Source organism: Mytilus galloprovincialis, chromosome 2 (assembly GCF_965363235.1).
Source record: "Mytilus galloprovincialis chromosome 2, xbMytGall1.hap1.1, whole genome shotgun sequence".
NCBI classification, from domain to species: Eukaryota; Metazoa; Mollusca; class Bivalvia; order Mytilida; family Mytilidae; genus Mytilus; species Mytilus galloprovincialis.
This window is the reverse complement of record NC_134839.1, coordinates 58,027,044-58,053,848: the sequence shown is the minus strand read 5'-3', so window position 1 is coordinate 58,053,848 and position 26,805 is coordinate 58,027,044. Positions and strand designations below refer to the sequence as shown.

Here is a 26,805-nt window from a genome sequence, read left to right as displayed (position 1 = left end):
TTATGCACTTTCCATTTAGAATTTTCTTCAGAGTTTTTTTTTTATTTTACAATTTAAAACAAAAGTTCTAGGCTGTACCGTTTTGCTACGATAAAAGTGCTCACGGAAAGCCTAGTTGTCAAAGCGACATTTTGTAAAATTTTGTTCGGGTCAACATAGGCAAAAGGAAACATTGGATACACTATCGACCAACTGGTGATATCAACCGAAATCAGGATAGATCAGGATAAATGAATGTAGCACCCTGTTTCTACACACCTTCCAATAAGTGTACATAACACAACACGTACTTGGTATAATTGATCATAATTATAAGTCAAACATTTACAATTATATGTGTGGGTTATTGAACCATAACTAAACATTACGCGTTGACATATGTGCACATCGTCAGATACTATTTTTATAAATACAGAGAAATAATGCCGTGTCAACGAAATGAAAAAGTTAAATTATGATACGAATAGCTTTTGCTATATTGTGCTTTACAACTATAGTCAGGACAAAACGACAACCACATATTTTGTTTATAATTGCCGATGATTATGGATATAATGACATTGGATATCATGGATCAGAAATTAAAACACCAGTTCTAGATAGACTGGCTGCAGGTGGAGTCAAACTAGAGAATTACTATGTCCAGCCGATTTGTTCACCTTCAAGGTCACAATTGATGACAGGTAGATACCAGGTAAGATGTTATGACTACCTTAGCCACGTGTTAATTTACCTGTGTATTTTTTATAACAAAACATTACAGTACACACTACTTGTCAATATTAATATATTAAGTGTGTATTCTTAACATACATATGCAGAACTAGTTAATTATAAAAAAGTATGTTAAATATAACGTCCAGTCTATATATTGTTAAAATCAAAATGTTTGGAGTAATAAATATTCTTTTTTTGGTAATCAATGGTAATATATTTGCAAGTAATTTTCCTTTCAATGCAAAATAACTTGACAATCGACAGTAATTTGATTTATTAAATCAAATCCATAAATACCTTATGTTTACAAACGAGCAATTTATAATAAAGAAAATAAAAGCGATTGATTAACATTTGCATTTATAAATGCAAGGCAAGTTTGAATATTTTAGCTCTATAGTAATGGGTTTTTGATGATATATAATAAGTTTATTTCAGAGTGTGAATAGGTATAGTAAGATGTGGTATGAGTGCCAATGAGACAACTCTCTATCCAAGTCACAATTTATAAAATTAAACAATTATAGGTCAAATTACATTCTGCAACACCTTGGCTCACACCGAACAGCAAGCTACAAAAGGTCCCCAAAAATTACTAATGTAAAACCATTCAAACGAGAAAACCAACGGTCGAATCTATATTAAAAAAAAACGAGAAACGAGAAACACTTATAAACCACATCAACAAACGACAACTACTGAACATCAGAATGCCTATTTTATGATATTGAATGTTACGGCCAGAAATCGCCTTTAAATTGTAGCCAACAAAAGACACAAATCAATAGTAAAATTTAACAATATTTATTATACAAAAGTTTACAAGAAGTATTACACAAATATTACTGTTAACTTAACTGTCAAAATATGAGTCCAATCTTTTATCTTTATCTGTATCCGGATATCTTTCGGAATCCAATCTGAATATTACGTTCACTACTACGGTCACAATCCAGTATGATGTTGTTTGTAGAATAAAAGTGTCAATCCAAATGCTATGAATATTAATGTCTATCGATGTCTAAGTCCAAGTGTAAGAGTGAGTCTTTAACTTTAGTGTCTGTATATATATAGTTGTCATGGAAGATTCTAGAACAGTCTATAATGGAAGATTCTAATGGAACATCCTAGAAAGTTACAATAGAAGTTTCTAGTAAAATGTAGAAGTTTATATAACACATCTTTTATTAGGATCATTCTGGAAAGTTCCAATCATTCTGTAATTGTTCCAGTGATTTCTAAACTGCACAGTTCTAAGGTTATTCTGTAAACAACTATCAGGCCACACAACACAAATCAGGCCAACATAAATAAATACAATAATTACAATATCATAACACCTCTCCCCTTAAAAGAAGTTTTAGTGTAACAAAAACTTATCATGAACAAAAATACATAGTATATACAAAGTGTTTTAATAAGCTCTAGATAAAGCATCAGCTATTACATTATCATTACCCTTAATATGTTTTACAATTACATCATATTCCTGTAACAATAAACTCCACCTAGTCAACCTCTGATTTTTGTTTCTCATTTTATGCATGAAGGTGAGAGGATTATGATCAGTATAAACAAGAATAGGATATACAGTGGGATTCAAATATACATCAAAATGTTGAAGTGCTGACAACATTGCAAAACACTCTTTTTCAATAGTTGAATAATTTTTCTGATGTTTATCTAATTTCTTAGAAAAATATGATATAGGTTTTTCAACATTATCATCTGTCTCTTGATATAAAACAGCTCCTATTCCTACATCGCTTGCATCAACGGCAAGTTTAAATTGTTTTTCAAAGTCTGGAGTAATCAGAATTGGACTATTAATTAAAAGTGATTTGCTATTTTCAAAAGCTTTTTGACAATTTTCACTCCAGATAAATTTAGAATCTTTTCGTAAAAGATGAGTCAATGGTTGAACAACAGTAGCAAAATTTGAACAGAATTTCCTGTAAAATCCTATCATGCCTAAATATCTCATAAGTTGTTTTCTATTTGTAGGAGGTGGAAATTTAGAAATAGCTTCCACTTTAGCCATAATAGGTTTTACTTGACCTTGGCCAACTGTATGCCCTAAATAATCAACAGTGGCCTGACAAAATTCACTTTTACCAATATTAACAGTCAAATTTGAATGTGACAATCTATCAAAAGTATCATACAAATGTGTTAAATGCTGTTCCCAGCTATCACTACATACAATAAGATCATCAATATAAGCATAACAACAGTCTAAATCTTTTATAACATTATTGATCATTCTTTGAAATGTAGCTGGAGCACTTTTCATGCCAAATGGCATTACAGTATATTGAAATAAGCCATCTGGTGTAACAAAAGCTGATATTTCACGAGCTCTCTGTGTCAATGGAACTTGCCAATAACCTTTCAACAAATCAAATTTACTCACAAATTTTGCTTGACCAATGTTGTCAATACAATCGTCTATCCTTGGAATCGGATAGGAATCAGATTTTGAGACTGAATTTACTTTTCTGAAATCAGTCACGAAACGATAGGTTTTATCTGGTTTTGGCACAAGGAGACAAGGAGAGCTCCATTCACTGTTACTCGGCTCAATAATATCATTGTCAAGCATATATTTAATTTCTTTTCTCATAACTTCAAGTTTGAGTGGATTGAGCCGGTAAGGATGTTGCTTAATTGGAGAAGCATCTCCTACATCAACATCATGACAAACAGCAGTGGTTTTGTTTGGCACATCTGGAAAAAGATTTTTAAAAGATAATACCAAAGTTTTTATTTCTTCTCTACGATCAAAAGACAGATGTGCAAGTTTTGAGTCTAAATTTGACAAAATTTCTGAATTTTTCAATCTTACTGTCTCTTCCATAGTTTTAGAACTAAAAGGTGGTTCAATTACATCTGGTTTGTCATGATTATTCTCAAATTTAACCATGCCTAAAGTGGCAACTGGTTTATTCTCACATTCATTAGTACGCTCAAAATATGGTTTTAACATATTAATATGACACACTCTGTTTTGTTTGCGCCGACCTGGAGTTTTTACAATATAATTCAAATCATTGATTTTACTCTCTATTGTATAAGGACCACAATATTTAGCCTGTAAAGGATGTCCAGGGACTGGCAAAAATACAAGTACCTTATCACCAGGCTCAAAAACTCTATCCCTGGCATCTTTATCATACCAAATTTTCATCTTGTTCTGTACATTTTTTAAGTTTTTCTGAGCAATTTGACAAGCAGTATACAATTATTCTATAAATCTAGATACATAGTCTAAAAGATTCAAGTCAGTATGTTCAGTAAGCCACTTTTCCTTAATCAATTTTAACGGTCCCCTTACAGTATGGCCAAATACCAACTCAAAGGGACTAAATCCAAGGGATTCTTGAACAGCCTCTCGGACTGCAAAAAGTAGAAAGTGAACTCCATCATCCCAGTCTCTGTCAAATTGAAGACAAAAAGTTCTAATCATGTTCTTCAATGTTTGATGAAAACGTTCTAAGGCACCTTGAGATTCTGGATGGTACGCAGTTGATCTATACTGAGCAATCCCTAACTGGTACACGACTTGCTGAAATAAACCTGACATGAAATTTGATCCCTGGTCGGACTGTATAGACTAAGGAAGTCCTACTAATGTGAAAAATTTGATAAGAGCTTTGACAATAGTAGGTGTCTTGATATTTCTGAGCGGAATAGCCTCAGGAAAGCGAGTAGATGTATACATGATTGTCAATAAATACGCATTTCCAGTCTTGGTCTTTGGTAAAGGTCCAACGCAGTCAATTAGAACTCTGCTAAAAGGTTCGTCAAAAGCTGGAATAGGCAGAAGTGGTGCTGGTGGTATTGTCTGGTTAGGCTTACCAACAACCTGGCATATATGGCATGATTTGCAGTATTCTGTGACATCATTTCGAAGTCTGGGCCAGTAGAAATGCTGCAATATCTTAAGGCAAGTCTTTCTTATACCTAAGTGTCCAGCCAAGGGGGTGTCATGGGCAAGACCAATAATTTCTTGTCTATAAACTTTAGGCACCACCACTTGGTATACCACTCTCCATTCCTCCTCTGGGGTAGCATCAGGAGGCCTCCACTTCCTCATTAAAATGCCGTCCTGATGGTAATAGCATTCGGCCACTTTGTCTGCTTCCTCCTGTGGTTGAGCCCGCTGGTTGAGCTGAAGAACCTCAGGGTCTTTATGTTGTTCTTCGAGTAAATTCTTTCGGTCTAATGAATGGCTGTTTACGTTTGGCCATGGCATAATAACATTCTTGTTAACACTAGGTGGTCTTATTATGGCCTTTTCTGAGCTACCAGGACCTTCAATGTCGGCTAGGAAAGTGTCAGAAAGGTCCATGTAATCAAACTGGTTTTCTTGCAAATCCTCATCTTGTTGTTTTCTAGCCATCGCTCTAGTGACAACACAAGCTGGATAGAATTCAGCATCATCTTCAGGTGATTTAACATCCACCACTGGTTCACTGGTAACAATTGGTTCAGCAACCACTTTGTTCCTAGCTAGATCATTTCCTAACATAATGTAACACCCTCAACAGGGAGATTAGGACGAACACCCACAATAACTGGTCCAGTTATCAAATCTGACTTCAGATAAATACGATGGAGAAGAACATCTATACAACCCAACTCTACACCTTGTAACAAAACGGAGGCACCAACAGAAGTCTTCTCGGACAAAGGCAACACACCTTCTAACAATAAAGACTGAGAAGCTCCAGTGTCCCGTAAAATCTTAATAGGCTGAAGAGTGGTATCATCAACAATAGAAACAAACCCATCAGACATAAAGGGTTTATATTCCTCCATGTAATCACAAAAACTGGACTTAAAAGCCTGACTCGCAGGACATTCCAACGTACTGGTAATATAAGGTGTCGTACAAGCACTGGACTTCGGCTTATTATCTGGCTCATTCTTCTTCTGGAGTCTAAAACAATCAGCCATCAGGTGACCATTTTTCTTACAATAAGCACAAATCAGTGACTTCTTCTCAAAAGTATCAAATTTTGGACTAGACATATTATAACTGGACTGACTCTTATTCTGTGCAACAGGCTTACTATCAGTACGCTCAGTGCTTTGATTTTTGTAATTTCCACTTGAAGTATTAACATTTTGACCCTTGAAACTTCTTTTATGTGAAAGGGTATAATTATCTGAAATTACAGCAGCATCATGTATTGTCCCAACAGTTTTGTCGTCTAAATGTGTTTTTAAGTCTAAATGAACACATTGTTTGAACTCTTCTAATAACATCAATTGTCTTAGGTTATCAAAATTGTTATCTGTTTTCTTTGAAGTAAGCCATTTATCAAATAGATCTTCTTTTTCCCGAGCAAATTCCACATAGGTTTGCGAATCAAACTTTTTATAAGATCTAAATTTCTGTCTATATGCTTCTGGTACTAGCTCATAAGCTTTCAAAACTTTCTGTTTTACTGTGTCATAATCGGAACTTTTTTCTGATAGAAGTGCGGAGTATATTTCAGCGGCCTTACCCTCTAAAACACTTTGTAGCATCGTAGTCCAATACGGCATTGGCCATTTCAAATTATTAGCAATTTTCTCAAACTGTGGAAAATATTTATCGACTGTTTTTTCACAAAATTTGGGAACCAAACGTATGTTTTTTGCTGCATCAAAATATTCTGATTTCGACTGGACTTTAGTGTTGCTTTCTTCTTTGACCATTTCAATTTTTAGTTTCTCCATCTCTAGCCTTTCCCTCATTTCAAGTTCTGCCTGTTTTAATTTAAATTCATCTTCTTTTTCTTTTATTTTCTCCATCTCCAACCTTTCCGTCATTTCCAGTTCTTTTAATTTAAGTTCATGTTCTAATGCAAGCTGTTTTAATTTGATAGCGTCAACATTTTCGACCTTAAGTTCAAGAGCCTCTTCACCTAAAATTTCTGCATCAACTAATTTGTCTATTACCAAATTTTTTATAATTTGTTTTCTCATGGATACTTTAAAATCTAATTTTAAATGTTTAGCAAGCAACACTAATTCCTCTTTCTTTAAATTATCAAACCCCTCCAGGTCAGGCGTTTTCAAAAAATTACCGGCATCAAATGCCATTTTGTAGAATTTTGTTGGCTAGTTATAATAAAAATATTGAATAAATTTTGCATAAGATATTTTCGTTCTCCCGGACGAGCCCCCGATTTCTGTTACGGCCAGAAATCGCCTTTAAATTGTAGCCAACAAAAGACACAAATCAATAGTAAAATTTAACAATATTTATTATACAAAAGTTTACAAGAAGTATTACACAAATATTACTGTTAACTTAACTGTCAAAATATGAGTCCAATCTTTTATCTTTATCTGTATCCGGATATCTTTCGGAATCCAATCTGAATATTACGTTCACTACTACGGTCACAATCCAGTATGATGTTGTTTGTAGAATAAAAGTGTCAATCCAAATGCTATGAATATTAATGTCTATCGATGTCTAAGTCCAAATGTAAGAGTGAGTCTTTAACTTTAGTGTCTGTATATATATAGTTGTCATGGAAGATTCTAGAACAGTCTATAATGGAAGATTCTAATGGAACATCCTAGAAAGTTACAATAGAAGTTTCTAGTAAAATGTAGAAGTTTATATAACACATCTTTTATTAGGATCATTCTGGAAAGTTCCAATCATTCTGTAATTGTTCCAGTGATTTCTAAACTGCACAGTTCTAAGATTATTCTGTAAACAACTATCAAGCCACACAACACAAATCAGGCCAACATAAATAAATACAATAATTACAATATCATAACATGAACAAATATCGATAGACCAAAGGACAACAGTTCTGAAAGTCACCGTTCGACCTTAAAGATCCTTACACAATGGGGTTTTCCACCGCATTGTAAGCTATACTAGGCCGAGGTATGAACAAATGTGAAATAATTCGAAACTGATCATTGAAATAAATGTTAGCATAACCATATACTACTGACCGAAAATACAAACATACTTTAAGAAATTAGCAAAGGGACATAGAAAACATAAGTCGGAAAAGACAATATCAGGACTGAACGAAAAACAGTTTCTACATTTTTTGACTTCATATTATCATATTGAAAATCTCAGGAGGAAGTTATATATTATATCTGTCCGTCTTAGAGAATTTCTTTGCGTTGTAAGACGTTAAACATTCCGAACTAACTTAACTAACTAACTAACTAACTAGAAAATAAATGGAACAAAGTTTACACAGAAGAAAAAAGAGAACTACTTCGACTCTAATTCCACATATTTCATAATAGCATTTTAAAATATTTTAACATTTTACGCAATTTATTATCGTTGCTTCATCCATATACTATAAGCAACTAATCCTTTTTTTTCAGATACATACAGGTATTCAACATGGCATATTTTGGCCTTTGCAGCCAAACGGGCTTCCGCTTAAAGATCCAACCTTGGCAGATAAATTGAGGGAAGCAGGCTATTCCACTCACGCTGTAGGTAAATGGCATCTTGGATTCTTCAAAAAGGAGTATTTACCAACAAACAGAGGCTTTGACACTTTTTTTGGTAAGTACTTTTAATAATAATTCATTGTTAGGTTCCCCCCTCCCCGAATGGTAAGGAAAATAAGCTTTACGTAGAAAAGGGTAATATAAGTATTCTAATTATGAAGTTCGCATGCATTTATATGCAACAAAATTCTATGAGTAACTGCATATCTGTCGTTTCCTTTGAACATTTTCTTATTGTGGTAAGCTGCCAAGAAGCAAAAGTTTTAAATGGTAAAACTTAAACCATCAATTCAAACATGTTTTGTCTTTTTTTACCATTATGAAATATCTGTGTCACTTCATTTGTCATATTTCACTCCTTCCTTCCTCGTTCATGACTTTTTCCAGATCATGATTTATCATAGATATGGCATAATGCATACGACAAACATGACAAAAGAAGTTTGTATTTAACAGGAAACTGCTTCGTGAGCAAACTAAGTAACCCCTCCTTTTTTAAGATTTTTAGATAATCACAATTAGATGTCGACTTTTAATTCTTTTGTCTTCATTTCTTCAATCGGAGGAATTGGTGTTAAATCATTAGCATTTTCTGTTTTTTATGTCGCGAAATTTAAGTTACAGTGCGCTCATGATCATGGTGTCACGTGGGTGTCACACTATTAATAGTTTACAGTCTATACAAAACTATTCAAATTTGCCAAAGAAGATATATATACGTCACATCTTGTGAGTACATAAATTATGAACGGTCGAAGATATGCTGAGTATTAATAATTGATAACATAGAAGACTACAAACGGATAAAAAAATCATAATTAGAGGTGCATGAAAAATGAAAATCAAATACAACAAAAAACACTAGAGACCTAAGTTATGGACAAAATAATGGACGAAAAACAAATGTTATACAACAACAAACGACAACCACTAAATTACAGGCTCCTGAGTTGGGACAGTAACATATATACAGAATGTATGGGGCTTAAACTTATTTAAAGTCGTCAACCCTCCCCCTAACCTGGGACAGTGTTGTAACAGTACACCATAAGAATACACTATACCAGTCAGTTATTAAAAAAAACATATGGACGTCAAGTTGATTACTTATTCCCTATTCCCTATTCGTTACCTATTCGTTACCTATTCCCTATTTCCTATTCGTTACCTATTCGTTACCTATTCCCTATTCCCTATTTGTTGCCTATTCCCTATTCGTTACCTATTCGTTACTTATTCCCTATTCCCTATCGTTACCTATTCGTTACTTATTCCCTATTCCTTATTCGTTACTTATTCGATTTTTAATATCTTTCCCCCTTTTTAATTGTTTATACTCTTATCTGGTAATAGTTCTAAATTTGTTGAGGTAAATGATCTTTTTATGACCTATTTATATGTGTTTGTGCTCAACCGATCCTTTTACTTTATGTTCGATACTCATTTGTTCCTTGTTTGATTTTTATACGTTCTACCTTTTAACTGCTTTATGTCCGTATGTTTGAAGATGGATCTTGGTTCGAAGGGATGAAATCACCGTGTTAGCGCTTGCATAAAAAAAAGATGTAGTATGATTGCCAATGAGACAACACCCCACAATAGACCAAAATGACACAGAAACTATCAACTATAGGTCAATGTACGGCCTTCAACAATGAGCATAGCCCAAACCGTGTAATCACCTATAAAAGGCCCAGACATGACAATTTCAAACAATTCAAACAACAAAACTAACGGCCGTATTTCATATACAAAAAAATAAACAGAAAACAAATATGTAACACAAAAACAAACGATAACTACTTAATTTCAGGCTCTTGTCTAGGGACAGGCACATACTAACATAATGTGGTGGGGTTAAACATGTTAGCATGGTGTACATCGTTTCGGAGCATGCTATTACCTTGTTTAATTCGTTCGTTCATATCTCTGGTGGTAATAATGTGTTCTTATAGATGAAATACCCCTATTAGCGCGTATGTACCCGTTCCAGCGCTCGGATAATACCCTGGTACTTATTCGTTCCTTATTCGCTTTTAATGCGCGGGGTAAGTATACGTTGCACCTTGAAATAAATAGTTTTTTAATTGTGTTCATGTCTCTGGTGGTAACAGTGTGTTCTTAGAGACGAAATGACCCTATTAGAGCGCATGTACCCGTTCCAGCGCTCGGTTAATACCCTGTTACTTATTCGTTACCTATTCGTTACCTATTCACTTATAATACGTTTGTTGTACGTTGCACCTTTTAGAAAAGGATTTTCAATTGTGTCCATGTCTCTGGTGGTAACAATGTGTTCTTAGAGATTAAATGACCCTATTAGCGTGCATGTACCCGTTCCAGCGCTCGGTTAATACCCTTTTACCTATTCGTTACTTATTCGCTTTTAATACGTTTGTTGTACGTTGCACCTTTTAGAAAAGGATTTTCAATTGTGTCCATGTCTCTGGTGGTAACAATGTGTTCTTAGAGATGAAATGACCCTGTTAGCGCGCATGTACCCGTTCCAGCGCTCGGTTAATACCCTGTTACCTATTCGTTACCTATTCGTTACCTATTCACTTATAATACGTTTGTTGTATGTTTCACCTTTTAGAAAAGGATTTTCAATTGTGTCCATGTCTCTGGTGGTAACAATGTGTTCTTAGAGATGAAATGACCCTATTAGCGCGCATATACCCGTTCCAGCGCTCGGTTTATACCCTGTTACCTATTCGTTACCTATTCACTTATAATACGTTTGTTGTACGTTGCACCTTTTAGAAAAGGATTTTCAATTGTGTCCATGTCTCTGGTGGTAACAATGTGTTCTTAGAGATGAAATGACCCTATAAGAGCGCATGTACCCGTTCCAGCGCTCGGTTAATACCCTGTTACCTATTCGTAACCTATTCATTACCTATTCACTTATGATACGTTTGTTGTACGTTGCACCTTTTAGAAAAGGATTTTCAATTGTGTTATGTCTCTGGTGGTAACAATGTGTTCTTAGAGATGAAATGACCCTATTAGCGTGCATGTACCCGTTCCAGCGCTCGGTTAATACCCTGTTACCTATTCGTTATCAATTCGTTACTTTTTCGCTTTTGATACGTTTGTTGTACGTTGCACCTTTTAGAAAAGGATTTTCAATTGTGTCCATGTCTCTGGTGGTAACAATGTGTTCTTAGAGATATAATGACCCTATTAGCGCGTATGTACCCGTTCCAGCGCTCGGATAATACCCTGTTACTTATTCGTTCCTTATTCGCTTTTAATGCGCGGGGTAAGTATACGTTGCACCTTGAAATAAATCGTTTTTTCATTGTGTTCATGTTTCTGGTGGTAACAATGTGTTCTTAAAGATGAAATGACCCTATTAGAGCGCATGTACCCGTTCCAGCGCTCGGTTAATACCCTGTTACCTATTCGTTACCTATTCACTTATAATACGTTTGTTGTACGTTGCACCTTTTAGAAAAGGATTTTCAATTGTGTCCATGTCTCTGGTGGTAACAATGTGTTCTTAGAGATATAATGACCCTATTAGCGCGTATGTACCCGTTCCAGCGCTCGGATAATACCCTGTTACTTATTCGTTCCTTATTCGCTTTTAATGCGCGGGGTAAGTATACGTTGCACCTTGAAATTAATCGTTTTTTAATTGTGTTCATGTTTCTGGTGGTAACAATGTGTTCTTAAACATGAAATGACCCTATTAGAGCGCATGTACCCGTTCCAGCGCTCGGTTAATACCCTGTTACCTATTCGTTACCTATTCGTTACCTATTCACTTATAATACGTCTCAGGTGCTCCGGAAGGGTAAGCAGATCCTGTTCCACATGTAGCACCCGTCGTGTTGCTTATGTGATTACAAAATTTTAATCCTGTAAATAGTCTAATTCGATAGGTCACATTCATGAAAGGGAAGGGAATTGTAGTTACGACGTAAGGAACATATCCGATATCATTTGTGAAACGGTTATTCCATAACGGTCAACCAACTCGTGATGGCGTCCGTAAAATTTACGAAAGGATGATTTCAACTTCACCATTTGGAACTCTTGGTTTAATAGCTTCCTTGTAAGCAGCAACCCTCTATCAAGAAAATCATGATAGGAAATGCAAGCACGGGAATATCGTATCAATTGGGAGATATATACCCCGTATGCAGATGCTGCTGGAATGTTGCTACTTGAAAGTTCACAATTGGAAAGCTGAAATCATCTCTTTTGTCGTAAAGTTTTAAAAGGTGATTTCACCTCTTCGAACCAAGAACCAGATCCTCAAACATACGAATATAAAACATTTAAAAGGTAGAACGTATAAAAATCAAATAATAAACAAATAAGTATCTAACATAAAGCAACAGGATCGGTTGAGCACAAACACATATAAATAGGTCATAAAAAGGTCATTTTACCTCAACAAATTTAGATCTATAAGAAGAGATAAGAATATAAACAAGAGTGCACACGCTGAAATGTCTCGCCTTCTTTACTAATCATTGATATTATGTTGATAGTCTTAAGTATAAAGCGTTATAACAACTGTCACATAACTTAACATTAACCAAGATAACAAAGACCAATGAACAATGAAAATGAGGTCAAGGTCAGATGAAACATGCCAGACAGACATGTACAGCTAACAATGCTTTCATACAACAAATATAGTTGACCTCTTACTTATAGTTAAAGAAAAATAGACCAAAACACAAAAACTTAACACTGAGCAATGAACCGTGAAAATGAGGTCGAGGTCAAATAAAACCTGCGCGACTGACATACAGATCATATAATATTTCCATACACCAAATATAGTTGACTTATAGCATATAGTATTAGATAAAAAGACCAAAACTCAAAAACTTAACTTTGACCACTGAACCATGAAAATGAGGTCAAGGTCAGATGACATCTGCACGCTAGACATATACACCTTACAATCATTCCATACAACAAATATTGTAGATCTATTGTGTAAAGTATGAGAAAAAGAGACCAAAACACAAAAACTTAACTATAACCACTGAACCATGAAAATAAGGTCAAGGTCAGATGACACCTGCCAGTTGGACATGGACACCTTACAGTCCTTCCATACACCGAATATACTTGCCCTATTGCTTATAGTATCTGAGATATGGACTTAACCACCAAAACTTAACCTTGTTCACTGATCCATAAAATGAGGTCGAGGTTTAGTGAAAACTGTCTGACGGGCATGAGGACCTTACAAGGTACGCACATACCAAATATAACTATCCTATTACTTAAAATAAGAGAGAATTCAACATTACAAAAAATCTTAACTTTTTTTCAAGTGGTCACTGAACCATGAAAATGAGGTCAAGGACATTTGACATGTGACTGACAGAAACTTCGTAACATGAGGCATCCATGTACAAAGTATGAAGCATCCAGTTCTTCCACCTTCTAAAATATAAAGTTTTTAAAAAGTTAGCTAACACCGCCGCCGCCGTAGCCGCCGCCGCCGCCGCATTACTATCCCTATGTCGAGCTTTCTGCAATTAAAGTTGCAGGCTCGACAAAAATTAAAAAGGGTGAGGATATCAAAAATCGAATAAGTTACGAATAGGTAACGCACAGGGAATAGGGAATAAGTAACGAATAGGTAACAAATAAGTAACAGGGTATTAACCGAGCGCTGGAACGGGTACATGCGCGCTAATAGGGTCATTTTATCTCTAAACACATTGTTACCACCAGAGACATAAACACAATTGAAAATCCTTTTCTAAAAGGTGCAACGTACAACAAACGTATTATCAGCGAATAAATAACGAATAAGTAACAGGGTATTAACCGAGCGCTGGAACGGTTACATACGCGCTAATAGGGTCATTTCATCTCTAAGAACACATTGTTACCACCAGAGACATGGACACAATTGAAAATCCTTTTCTAAAAGTTGCAACTTATAACAAACGTATTATAGCCGAATAAGTAACGAATAAGTAGCAGGGTATTAACTGGGCGCTGGAACGGGTACATACGCGCTAATAGGGTCATTTCATCTCTAAGAACACATTGTTGCCACCAGAGACATGAACACAATTGAAAATCCTTTTCTAAAAGGTGCAACGTACAACAAACGTATTATAAGTGAATAGGTAACGAATAGTTAACGATTAGGTAACGAATAGGTAACAGGGTATTAACCGAGCGCTGGAACGGGTACATGCACGCTAATAGGGTCATTTCATCTCTAAGAACACATTGGTACCACCAGAAACATGGACACAATTGAAAATCCTTTTCTAAAAGGTGCAACGTACAACAAACGTATTATAAGTGAATAGGTAACGAATAGGTAACGAATAGGTAACAGGGTATTAACTGAGCGCTGGAACGGGTACATGCGCGCTAATAGGGTCATTTCATCTCTAAAAACACATTGTTACCACCAGAGACATGGACACAATTGAAAATCCTTTTCTAAAAGGTGCAACGTACAACAAACGTATTAAAAGCGAATAAGTAACGAATAGGTAATGAATAGGTAACAGGGTATTAACCGAGCGCTGGCACGGGTACATGCACGCTAATAGGGTCATCTAATCTCTAAGAACACATTTTTACCACCAGAGACATGGACACAATTGAAAATCCTTTTCTAAAAGGTGCAACGTACAACAAACGTATTATAAGTGAATAGGTAACGAATAGGTAACGAATAGGTAACAGGGTATTAACCGAGCGCTGGAACGGTTACATGCGCTCTAATAGGGTCATTTCGTCTCTAAGAACACATTGTTACCACCAGAGACATGAACACAATTAAAAAACGATTTATTTCAAGGTGCAACGTATACTTACCCCGCGCATTAAAAGCGAATAAGGAACGAATAAGTAACAGGGTATTATCCGAGCGCTGGAACGGGTACATACGCGCTAATAGGGGTATTTCATCTATAAGAACACATTATTACCACCAGAGATATGAACACAATTGAAAATCCTTTTCTAAAAGGTGCAACGTACAACAAACGTATTAAAAGCGAATAAGTAACGAATATTTAACAGGGTATTATCCGAGCGCTGGAACAGGTACATATGCGCTTATAGAGTTATATCACCTCTAAGAAGCCAAATCTACCACCAGAGACAACAAAACAATTGAAAATCATGTTTTAAAAGGTGCAACGTATGATACACGTATTATAAGCGAATTATAAGCGAGTGATGGAACGAATTAAACAAGGTAATAGCATGCTCCGAAACGATGTACACCCTGCTAACATGTTTAACCCCACCACATTATGTTAGTATGTGCCTGTCCCTAGACAAGAGCCTGAAATTAAGTAGTTATCGTTTGTTTTTGTTTTACATATTTGTTTTCCGTTTATTTTTTTGTATATGAAATACGGCCGTTAGTTTTGTTGTTTGAATTGTTTGAAATTGTCACGTCTGGGCCTTTTATAGGTGACTACACGGTTTGGGCTATGCTCATTGTTGAGGGCCGTACATTGACCTATAGTTGATAGTTTCTGTGTCATTTTGGTCTATTGTGGGGTGTTGTCTCATTGGCAATCATACCACATCTTTTTTTTATGCAAACGCTAACACGGTGATTTCATCCCTTCGAACCAAGATCCATCTTCAAACATACGGACATAAAGCAGTTAAAAGGTAGAACGTATAAAAATCAAATAAGGAACAAATGAGTATCGAACATAAAGTAAAAGGATCGGTTGAGCACAAACACATATAAATAGGTCATAAAAAGATCATTTTACCTCAACAAATTTAGAACTATTACCAGATATAAGAGTATAAACAATTAAAAAGGGGGAAGGATATTAAAAATCGAATAAGTAACGAATAAGGAATAGGGAATAAGTAACGAATAGGTAACGAATATGGAATAGGGAAGGGGTAATGAATAGGGAATAGGTAACGAATAGGTAACGAATAGGTAACGAATAGGGAATAGGGAATAGCTAACGAATAGGGAATAGGGAATAGGTAACGAATAGGGAATAGGGAATAAGTAACGAATAGGTAACGAATATGGAATAGGGAAGGGGTAATGAATAGGGAATAGGTAACGAATAGGTAACGAATAGGTAACGAATAGGGAATAGGGAATAGCTAACGAATAGGGAATAGGGAATAGGTAACGAATAGGGAATAGGGAATAGGTAACGAATAGGTAACGAATAGGGAATAGGGAATAGATAACGAATAGGGAATAGGGAATAGGTAACGAATAGGTAACGAATAGGGAATAGGGAATAGGTAACGAATAGGTAACGAATAGGGAATATGGAATAGGTAACGAATAGGGAATAGGGAATAGGTAACGAATAGGTAACGAATAGGGAATAGGGAATAGGTAACGAATAGGGAATAGGGAATAGGTAACGAATAGGTAACGAATAGGGAATAGGGAATAGGTAACAAATAGGTAACGAATAGGGAATAGGGAATAGGTAACGAATAGGTAACGAATAGGGAATAGGGAATAGGTAACGAATAGGTAATAGGGAATAAGTAACCAACTTGACGTCCATAAAAAACATGCATCTTAGACTAAAATTTATGACTTCATATTATATTTCATGTCATTCATGATATAATATGTAAATGTTATCATTTGTTCATTTGTTTTTATATTTGATATAGTAACATTGATTATTAACCTGAAATTAACTGCAACACACTATAAAAAAAATTAATCACTATCAAAATAATTCCTACTTTTCCCACATTTTAACTTCCCAATTGTCCCACAAAATGTCTTTACTTTTTTCCTGTAACATCATAAAGTGGAACAATCGGGAAGACACCTCATTGAACATTGTATGTAAACTATCTCTATCAAAGAAGAAAGTCATACACATGATTTCTTTCTGTGTTACTGTTTAACAAGATTTTTCCAATTGAAGGTATTCTTAATGGAAAAGCCGATCACTACCTGTACAATGACTCTGCAATGGGAATAAATGGACTTGATCTAAGGGATGGAATTCAGAGAGTTAATAATGAATATAGAGGACAATATTCTACTAATTTATACACCAAGAAAGCTGTGGAAATTGTGGAAAAACATGATTCAGAGAAAGTACGTATTGTTCCTCTTTACTAGTCTACTCCTCTCCACGTAGGGACTATTCGCAATCCTAGGCTAGCAAACATGCGTTTTGTCTGATCTTTATGTGTTCAAAACAATGAAAAATAAAATACATGTCATTTTCATTGTAACCATGGAAAACAAAAAGTAACAGTATTCATTCAGTTTTTGATCTGTTAATAAGGGCAATCTTTCTACTATCGTGTTACATAAAATAATTTTGAATTATTCTCCAGGTTTTTTTTTTTGATAAATATAGCAATAACATGATGTTAAAGCACTCAGATGTTCTACAATTATATTTAATAAATACTTAAAAGTTCGTTTCACTTAACACATATTCAACCCTGTATTTGGAAAAGCTATTCAGCAAATTGAAATGATTGATTTTATGGGGAAATCATTGAAAATTCACCTTATAGAGACTATTGTGAATTGGGTTGGTTTTAAGATTTTTCAATTACAAGTTTTAACTTTGTATGAAATTAAGGTGTACTGTATCCTTTCATATAATGATATTGAAGTGTTCTTAGTTCATGTGAACATGTAAAACAATTATAAAACAATTATTCATTTAGTGTTTATCATGTTAATATCATTTTTGCCAGCCGTTATTTATGTACCTGTCCTATCAAGCAGTTCATTTACCATTACAAGTTCCAGACAAGTATCTTAAACAGTACGGACATATCAAAGATATGGACAGAAAAATCTATGCAGGTAAAAACTGATACTGGAGATAATTGTTGTTTTACATGCTTGTTGGCCCTTTTATTTCAAAATTCCACATACAAACTTGTAAATATAGCTTTTGGTTGATTTAATTTATCGTACGTGCACAAGACTGCAATACTCAGAATCTTTTGCTGTATTTCATTTGACCTTTTTTAATATATTTTATACATGGTGTAATTTATATGTATATAATAAAATTGTAATTTGATGTGAAGTCGTGGTAAGTAAAATTAACTGAATTTACGACAAACAAAACACAGGTGGTCTACAAAAGTTAGCCATTTAGCTCTGTCACCATACAGACAAAGCCGACAAATAAAAGCATTACTCGGCTAACGAACGCTATATTTGTATAGCCTAGTTGTTCGATTGGTAGCAGGATGGATACAGAGCAGGCGAGGTTGCCCTGATAGTTCAGATGCATTCGTCGAAATCCGATGAGGGAAACATCTTTTTGTGTTTTCTTTGCAATTGAAGTTATAAAAAAGAATCCCGATGAGGGAAACATCTTTTTGTGTTTTCATTGCAATTGAAGTTATAAAAAAGAATCCCGATGAGGGAAACATCTTTTTGTGTTTTCATTGCAATTGAAGTTATAAAAAAGAAGATTCAATATTTAATATGTTTCATGCAGCTGTACCATTTTGCAGTTATAGTCCGTCAAATCAAGCTGGTTTTAGATGGTCATGGCTAAATTAAAGAATTGGTGTAATAACAATCAAAATAAAATCTTTTACTAGTATATTGGATATTTTATTTTAATTTTAATACAGATTGTATATGAAAGGGGCGAATTGTATAGTTTTATGCCATGATACAGCAACACATCAAAATCCCTGAAATACGTCTTCTCATCAAAAATCTGTCTCTTTCGTTATAGGTATGACATCGGCAATGGACGAGGGAATAGGCGATGTTGTGAAGTCTTTCCAGTCCAAAGGGTTATGGCAAGACACATTGGTGGTCTTCACAACAGGTACACATAACGGCAAAAAGTTAAATGTGATATCGCAGACGGTGGGGTTCGTGTCTTTAGTTTTATATGCTGTGTGTTGTGTACTACTGTTTGTCTTTTGGTCTTTATCTTTTTTAAACCATGGCGTTGTCAGTGTATTTTTGACTTTAATATGACTTATCTTTTGGATAATATTTTTTCAAGGTATCTGAATTTTACTAATTTTTTAAATAAAAAAGATTGAAGGTCAAAGTCAAAATACAGTGAAATGCAGTCAAGTTTAGCGTTTGATAGTTCATTGATGACATTCTGGCGTACCACAAACAAACAACTTGTAACGTCTCATTTCATTGGCCGAAAGATTCAAATACAATCCACAATCGTAGTGTGTACGTGAATTGATACAGGTGACTGACTATGGAATGTACTATGTTACTACGAATGTAAAAACAAGGATTTGACAATGCATAGTTTACAAATCTATGATCAAAAGAATTAAATAAATGAGTTGTGAATTTCAAATAGTTGTGTCGAAATATTATACCGCAGCAACATAATTATCTTGTACCACATTATGAAAAATATATGGATAAACATGTGCCGTTTTTATACGGACCACTTTAATTTCTTCCAATGTTGTAGTTACTTATAATAAGTATCTCATAATACTGATCCATTACAATAATTAAAATAATTTATGATGGTTTTCACATTCCTCTTATAGTGTTTTCATGCCATAAAACGAACACACCGGTACTGCGGTAGAACGTTACACTTGCAGTAGCCTAAACGTTTGTTCATTCAGAAATTACGTATCATTTACGGAGCAAATTATCCCCGAAAAATAGAAACAAAGCAACAATAATCGTATCATTTGTGCACATGAATGAAGACGTAGTATGCAATGTACTATCATGGTCACCACGAAATTCAAATGAAGTCAGTGAAGGCATGTTGGTGTAAAAAGGATTGATTTGTTACATCGGTGAAGGTTTTTCTTTTGTATGTGTGGAACTAATTAAAATAATAAATAATTTTAAGAAATATCGTAGACTAGTTTATAAGGAACAATGTAAATGTACTTTTTTCGATTTTAATTGGCTGAAAACTTATCTTTTATTTTCATACCGAAAAAATAGTTGAACTATCCCCCAAAGTGACGTGTAGTATGCATGCGTATTTAAAATGAAATACAAAATCATATATGTAAGATAAACTGAGAATCGAAATATTATGAACCTACTAAGGAGGATGACTGAATGCATGTCCAAGTAGAGACCCATCGGCTTTTTATCAATACATTTAATAAATAAACACGCTTTTAAAAACTGATTGTTTTCTATGTAACTATTTAAATATTTACAATATATAATTTACGTTCGTTTTTCAACCGAGAATAGCAAAACAGTTAATTATTAATTTCATAAATTATATTGCTGGAGTTTATAAAGTATATTCCTTCCACTGGGCCATGGTTTGCCACCTCCATTTTTCTCTAAACAAAAAAAGTATGGTTGGTTACATGTTCTGAATTTACTTAGAATTCCGGATTTTTTTCTCAAGAAAAAAAATCACACTTTTCTTAGTCGAATACCTAAAACTTGCGAAAGATATGAAAAGGCAGGATGAGCAACTTGGCAAAAAAAGACCGGATGACGATTTATGTAAAAAACAATCCGGACAAATAAAATAAGGCAGGACCAAATAGACCGAAAAATAAAAAGACACGACAGAGATTACAACCAAAAAAAAGGAACAAAATGTTTCATCCAAGTCCCCCTCCCATCAAAATAAAACGGAAGATCTCTTAATTCAGAACCAAATTAGAACACAGTTGAATAGTTAAATATTTCCATGTGAAACCTGATACTAATAAGTTTTAAAATTTTACTATTGCACTAAATTATGAATTCAATGAATTTTACATGCACATGTATAAAAGATAGAATTGCTATGGGATAACCAAGAACACAATCACGTACGTGAATACGACGATGAAAGGTTATAACAACCTTGACCGGCTACGTGAATACTGATCAGTCCATTTAACTTATAGTACGCGTGTTCTATTTTCACAGGTGTGAGGTCGAAGGTTTGAATTGACCAATGAAAACGACCGTTCCTTTACGAGTTAATCTAATAAAGTTTGTTTGACTGATTACGTCGCACTACCTTTCGCTAAGCTTTGACGCATATGAGTGTACTCAATAACCTTTGACCTTTAGGTCAACTTTCAGGTCATTGAATGTACAACATGTCCCAAGTGATTTTTATTTTGTATCTGTCACTGTTTTAAAGCTATTTTAATAACAATGTGAAAATTCTATTACAAAATACCAAAAATGACGCTTTTATATTCCAATAGCAACCACCCTATCAACCGATTTCCCAAACCTTTATTGATAAATTATACCTAGGCAACAGTGATAGTTTACATTTATTACCCTAGTATCATTTGTTGTGGATGCAAAAATTTAAAATTATGTCATGCAAAATGCCTATAATTTGCTTTCTTGAATACATCGAAAACTCCACTCTTTAAATCAGTGCTGTTTCCTTCTTCCAATTTTGCCAAAAATGATTTTTATCTTTCATCTTACTCATAAAGTGTTATTTTTAATGAACAAAAGTCAAAATGTTTTTAAAACTTGACATGTTTGCATGATAACTGCTCTAAATATACCATTTTTGTTCGTCAAAATATGCATTTTTGGGTCAAAATCCAAGGGGACCCGTTACCATGGAAACGGGGGCGTAAACAAATTGTTTGTCCACATATTTCTTTTCTGTTTATCGATCAACAAACCAAATTTCAAGGAAATCTGAGACTATGCGTGCCGCAACTTGGTTGGTGGTTACAGAGCATTGATATTAATAAGACAAAGAGAAAGTCCAACTTGTGGTGGTTGGTGTGATATGTTGTATAGTCCACTATTTTTTTTTTGAGATTCCGGTTACCTATTTCTGGTACATATGCGAGAATAGACTATTAGTACAAATATATACATCTAGTGGTATAAAAGATTATTCATAACGTTCGGAAATACAATTATCCCCAAAAACTCCCCACCTCCTTTTCAAAAGAAATGTTCAGACTTGCACATGATATAATTTTATGTTTCACAGACAATGGAGGACAAGTGTTGTACGGTGGAGACAACTGGCCATTAAGGGGCTGGAAAGGTTCCCTGTGGGAAGGAGGTGTCAAAGCTGTTGGATTTGTTCATGGTCAAATGATACAAAAGAAAGGCGCCATTTCAAAAGAACTAATCCATATTTCTGATTGGTTTCCAACATTAATTAATCTTGCAAATGGATCATTGACAAGAACGAATCCGCTTGACGGTGTGGACCAGTGGAGAACAATAAGGTATGGAGTGTTTGTTAATGTGGCCATTATCTTAACATATAACGCTTGTACTTCACCAACGCGTGTTAATATACTTTATCAAAATCACCGAAGTGAGATTAAAATCTCTAAATGAAATTTGTTTGTCTTTTAAAAGGCAAAAACTCTGCTTACAACTTAATTGAGTCACGATATCATATTCTTACGAAACATTCATCTGTTTCAGTCAAAAAAGCTTGTAAATCATGGCAGCAGGCATACAATCTTTCAAATGTGAAATGTTACCCATAATCTGATATGTTCGTAAACGACATTTGAACAATTTAAGATAAAAAGCTAATGTATGATTGATACGTAAGTGTCCGTCCCAAGTCAGGAGTCTGTAATTCAGTGGTTGTCGTATGTTTATGTGTTAACTTTTTGTGTATAGTTCATGTTTTGTAGATAAATAAGGCCTTTAGTTTTCTCGTTTGAATTGTTTTACATTGTCATTTCGTGTCCTTTTGTAGCTGACTATAAGGTATGGACTTTGCTCTTGTTTAAGGCCGTACGGTGATCTAAAGTTTGTAATTTCTTTGTCATTTTGGTCTCTTGTGGTGAGTTGTCTCATTGGCAGTCATATCACACCTTCTATTTTATATCATGAGAAAATTTGATATGATTAACCAATAAACACAATTCTTTACCAGAGACCAAATGATATAGAAGTTAACAATTAAGGTCACCGTTAAACCTTCAACAATGAGAAAAACAAATACCTATTGACATCCTATTTACAAGTGGTAGGGTATACAAATGAACAACTCTCCACCAGAACTCAAATGACATAAAAGTTAACAACTAAAGGTCACCGTACGGCCTTCCCAAATTTGCAAAACAATTACTTATAGATATCCTATCTATATGTGCTTTAACACCGCTTTGTTTAGGAATTGATATGTCTCTGTTATATTTCTTCACAACTTTTAATAATTAGGATTTAGAGCATGATATACTGGATAGTTATTCTAACTTGTCTAAGTTGCTCATTGTTTCTCACAACTTGTAATGTCAACAATATATGTCCCTTTGAAATCAATCATAGAATGGTTTCGATACCAGGTGAATTTTCATTCATGCCTGAGTCTAAGTGAAGTTACAATCAAGCCTTTTTTTAATTAAATGCATGAATTTTCCTCTCTGCGTTGAATACCAGTTGGTGGCTTTGGGCTGATTCCTGCTCTATGACAGGGTTGTTGTCTCTTTGAAACATTCCCCGTTCTCATTCTCTATTCCATAAAACTAGTAAATGAATTTGTTCTAATCGATTTATTTTTGGTCACAACATGTACAGATTTTTGTAGGTCTTTATCCAAGATTATGTTTGATATAATTGAGTTATGAAAGATGTTTTGATTGTGCTTCACATTGTAAAATGTTATATCAAATCAAAATTGAAAGACCTTTTTAAATACAAAGAAAATAAGTTGGGAATCAAATAAACATACTATTCGCTTTATCAATCTTTACCGACAGTTAAAATTCTCTTTGGTTTTTGTCTAGGTTTGGCTATAGTTTTGTCCATTTTTGTTTCATCCGATTGTCAATGTTAGTTTTATGGTTTGAATTTTCAAATATTTTTCTATCATAACTAAATAAATATGCATTATCTTTTGCAGTAAAATTATTACCATTTACAATGTAATGCTAAAAACTGAAAGAAAAACTAGTAAATGAATTTTTAATCTAAACAATGATGACCAACAGATAAACATAGATGCATTTATTTTAAATCAAAATCGTTACAATTGGAATAAAATTGGATTAAATTGGTCTAGTTTTGTCATACTTTAAAAATGGTGTATTGGTATGCAGAATGCAATAACGTAGTGCATATGTTTTTAACTAGTTACGGTGAACAGAGTCAACGAAATACTATTCTACACAACATTGATCCATTATTTTCCCATGCTGGAGAACGAACATCTGATAATCAGTTTGATACTAGAGAAAGAGCTGCACTTCGACATAATGAATGGAAAATTATTACAGGCGATCCAGGTATGAACCTAAAAAAGTTCTATTTATTGATTAAGTAAACAATTTACCAAAATTTTCGTCAGTAGCCAGTTTTTATGGATTTATTATCATTGGCAATGTACAAACACAATGACAAAAGGACAAAATTCCACTAATGTCGAAGGAAATCAAAAGTGGTGTCCATCGGATTCACCTTTCTATGTAACCACTGTCCAGAGTTCGATGGGCAATTTAGTTGTCTTACAAATGATATAGTCATGAATTCGAGGATTCGAGATTTTTTATGAGCTATATGCTTAGTCTTTCTCTTCTGTCTATTGTTGTTTCGACTGCATATGTTGACTGCATAGTTTTGTATTTGTTCATTGATGCTTTTAATTATATGTAATAAATTCGGGGCAAGCTTCTGTCTCCTCATACCAACAAAACAAAATTATGGTCAAGGGAACATTTGTGTAATTTAATAACGAAGCCAGAGAAATTGACAGCAAAGTCTGAATAAAAAAGCAAGATTATAAACCTTCTCGATATATTGTAGGAAATGGATCGTGGATATATACTTCAATTCGAGGACAGAACCAGAATAAACTGTATGAAAGGCCAGATGATAAAAACGTTTGGCTTTTTAACATTGAAATTGACCCATATGAAAAACATGATTTATCTACAAAAAGACCAGAAGTTGTTACAGATTTACTTGATATGTTGGCAAAATTTGCATTGACTTCGGTACCTTGCTTTTATCCTGAAAATGACTTCATGGCCGATCCGAAATACCATGAGGGATATTGGGGTCCATGGATTCAAAATCAAGAGATAACGGAAGAAATCGAACTTTCTTCTAACACAAAGATATTTAGATATTCATTTCTGTCGATTTTTATTCTTGCGCTATATTGTCTTTATTATCGATATAAGAAAAAGCATCCAAACAAAATAAGTCCATATTAGATATAAAAGTGGATATGGAAGATGAAATGAAGAATTTGTGAGAGAGAGAAATTAGAAATGTAATAAATATGTATGAAATATTTTTGAAAATGAGTGCGAAAGTTTGATTTTTCATGTGTGGATACTATAGTTTTCAAGGTTTGAATGCATGTAAACAACTTCAAATTATAAATAACGTTACAGATTTTGGTGGGATTCGTGTTGCTTAGTCTTCAGTTTTCTATGTTGTGTCTTCTGTACTATTATTTGTCTGTTTGTCTTTTTATTTTTAGCCATTGCATTGTCAGTTTGTTTTTAATCTATGAGTTTGACTGTTCCTCTGGTATATTTTGTCCCTATTTTAAAAACCATTACAATAAAAAAATGTGCTATGCAACCATTTATGAGTGCATTGTCATTCAAAATATGACGTGTATTTAAAGCCTGGATTATGCAACTTTTGGGACAATAGAATCCAAAAGTATTCAAAATAAAGAGACAGTCGGTTAACTTTGTCTGAGGAAATTTTGTTTTGCATATAAAAAAATACATCAATGGTTGAACGAACCTTTTTCAAAGCGATGATAGTCAGCCATCAGCAAAAGCAAATTGACAGACACACTTACTCATTTCAAGCATATGAATAATTAGCACACAACACTTGTAAAGGTAGATGAACGTTGAGGACAGAAATGAAATAGCCAAACACAAGATGATATAAACTTTGGTTGGAATTTTTGCAATCTTTAGATTTTAATAATCTATTTTAAAATAATCTATGGAAGAAGACGGAACTAAGTTGAAAAACTTGAATCTAATCCATTTGTTTTGGACAATAAAATATGTTTAAATTAAACTATGGAAGTTTGCATCAAAAATGTATCTTTTAAATTCAAACAATACCGAAGCAATGACTACCGAGGGATATTGATCTCCAAGACTGACAATTTACAAGCAGAAATGCGTTAATTTCGTGGTGCCTCATTGGCCCTTTTATCCTTCTAAAGTCGATCGTCACTGCTGAGTCTTTCATATACAAACGCGCGTTTGACGTACATAATTTAATTTTTAATCCAGATACATTGTATCTATGATGATAGATACTTTTTTTTATATGTTTTCTGTTTACTCAACCGTAAATCGTCGCGGAGACCTGCTATGTCCCAACGTGTGTCGCTCGTATCTCTTATGACACCCTTTAGATTTACAAATCAAGTAAAATTTAGTTATATATAAGGTTGTGTTCATAAAAAAAAAGCAGTAGTGAATTTAGTACTGTGCGTTTATATGTTTTGCTGTAAATGACCTTATACGATTTTAGGCGTCTGCATTAACTAATCACAGACGATTTTAGTTGTTCTGAATTAACTGATCACCTTAAACACGTTTAGGTGTTCTGAATTAACTGACCTTAGACGGTTTTTAGTTGTTCTGCTTTAACTGACCATATACGAATTTAGGTGTGCTAAATTAATTGACCATAGACCGTTTTTAGTTGTACTGCATTAACTGACCATACATGAA

At 34.2% G+C, this 26,805-nt stretch overlaps 1 protein-coding gene across 1 annotated transcript; it reads left to right on the top strand.

Annotated features, from left to right (window-relative positions):
* The first annotated feature begins 338 nt into the window (after positions 1–338).
* LOC143063947 (arylsulfatase B-like) lies at positions 339–25,685 on the top strand. The gene is made up of 8 exons (XM_076236408.1): positions 339–694; positions 8,083–8,269; positions 17,109–17,284; positions 17,902–18,013; positions 18,909–19,004; positions 22,110–22,353; positions 24,221–24,372; positions 24,890–25,685. Exons 1-8 carry the CDS (start codon positions 455–457, stop codon positions 25,300–25,302), a joined length of 1,620 nt encoding a protein of 539 aa, XP_076092523.1. The 5' UTR covers positions 339–454; the 3' UTR covers positions 25,303–25,685.
* Positions 25,686–26,805: the final 1,120 nt, after the last annotated feature.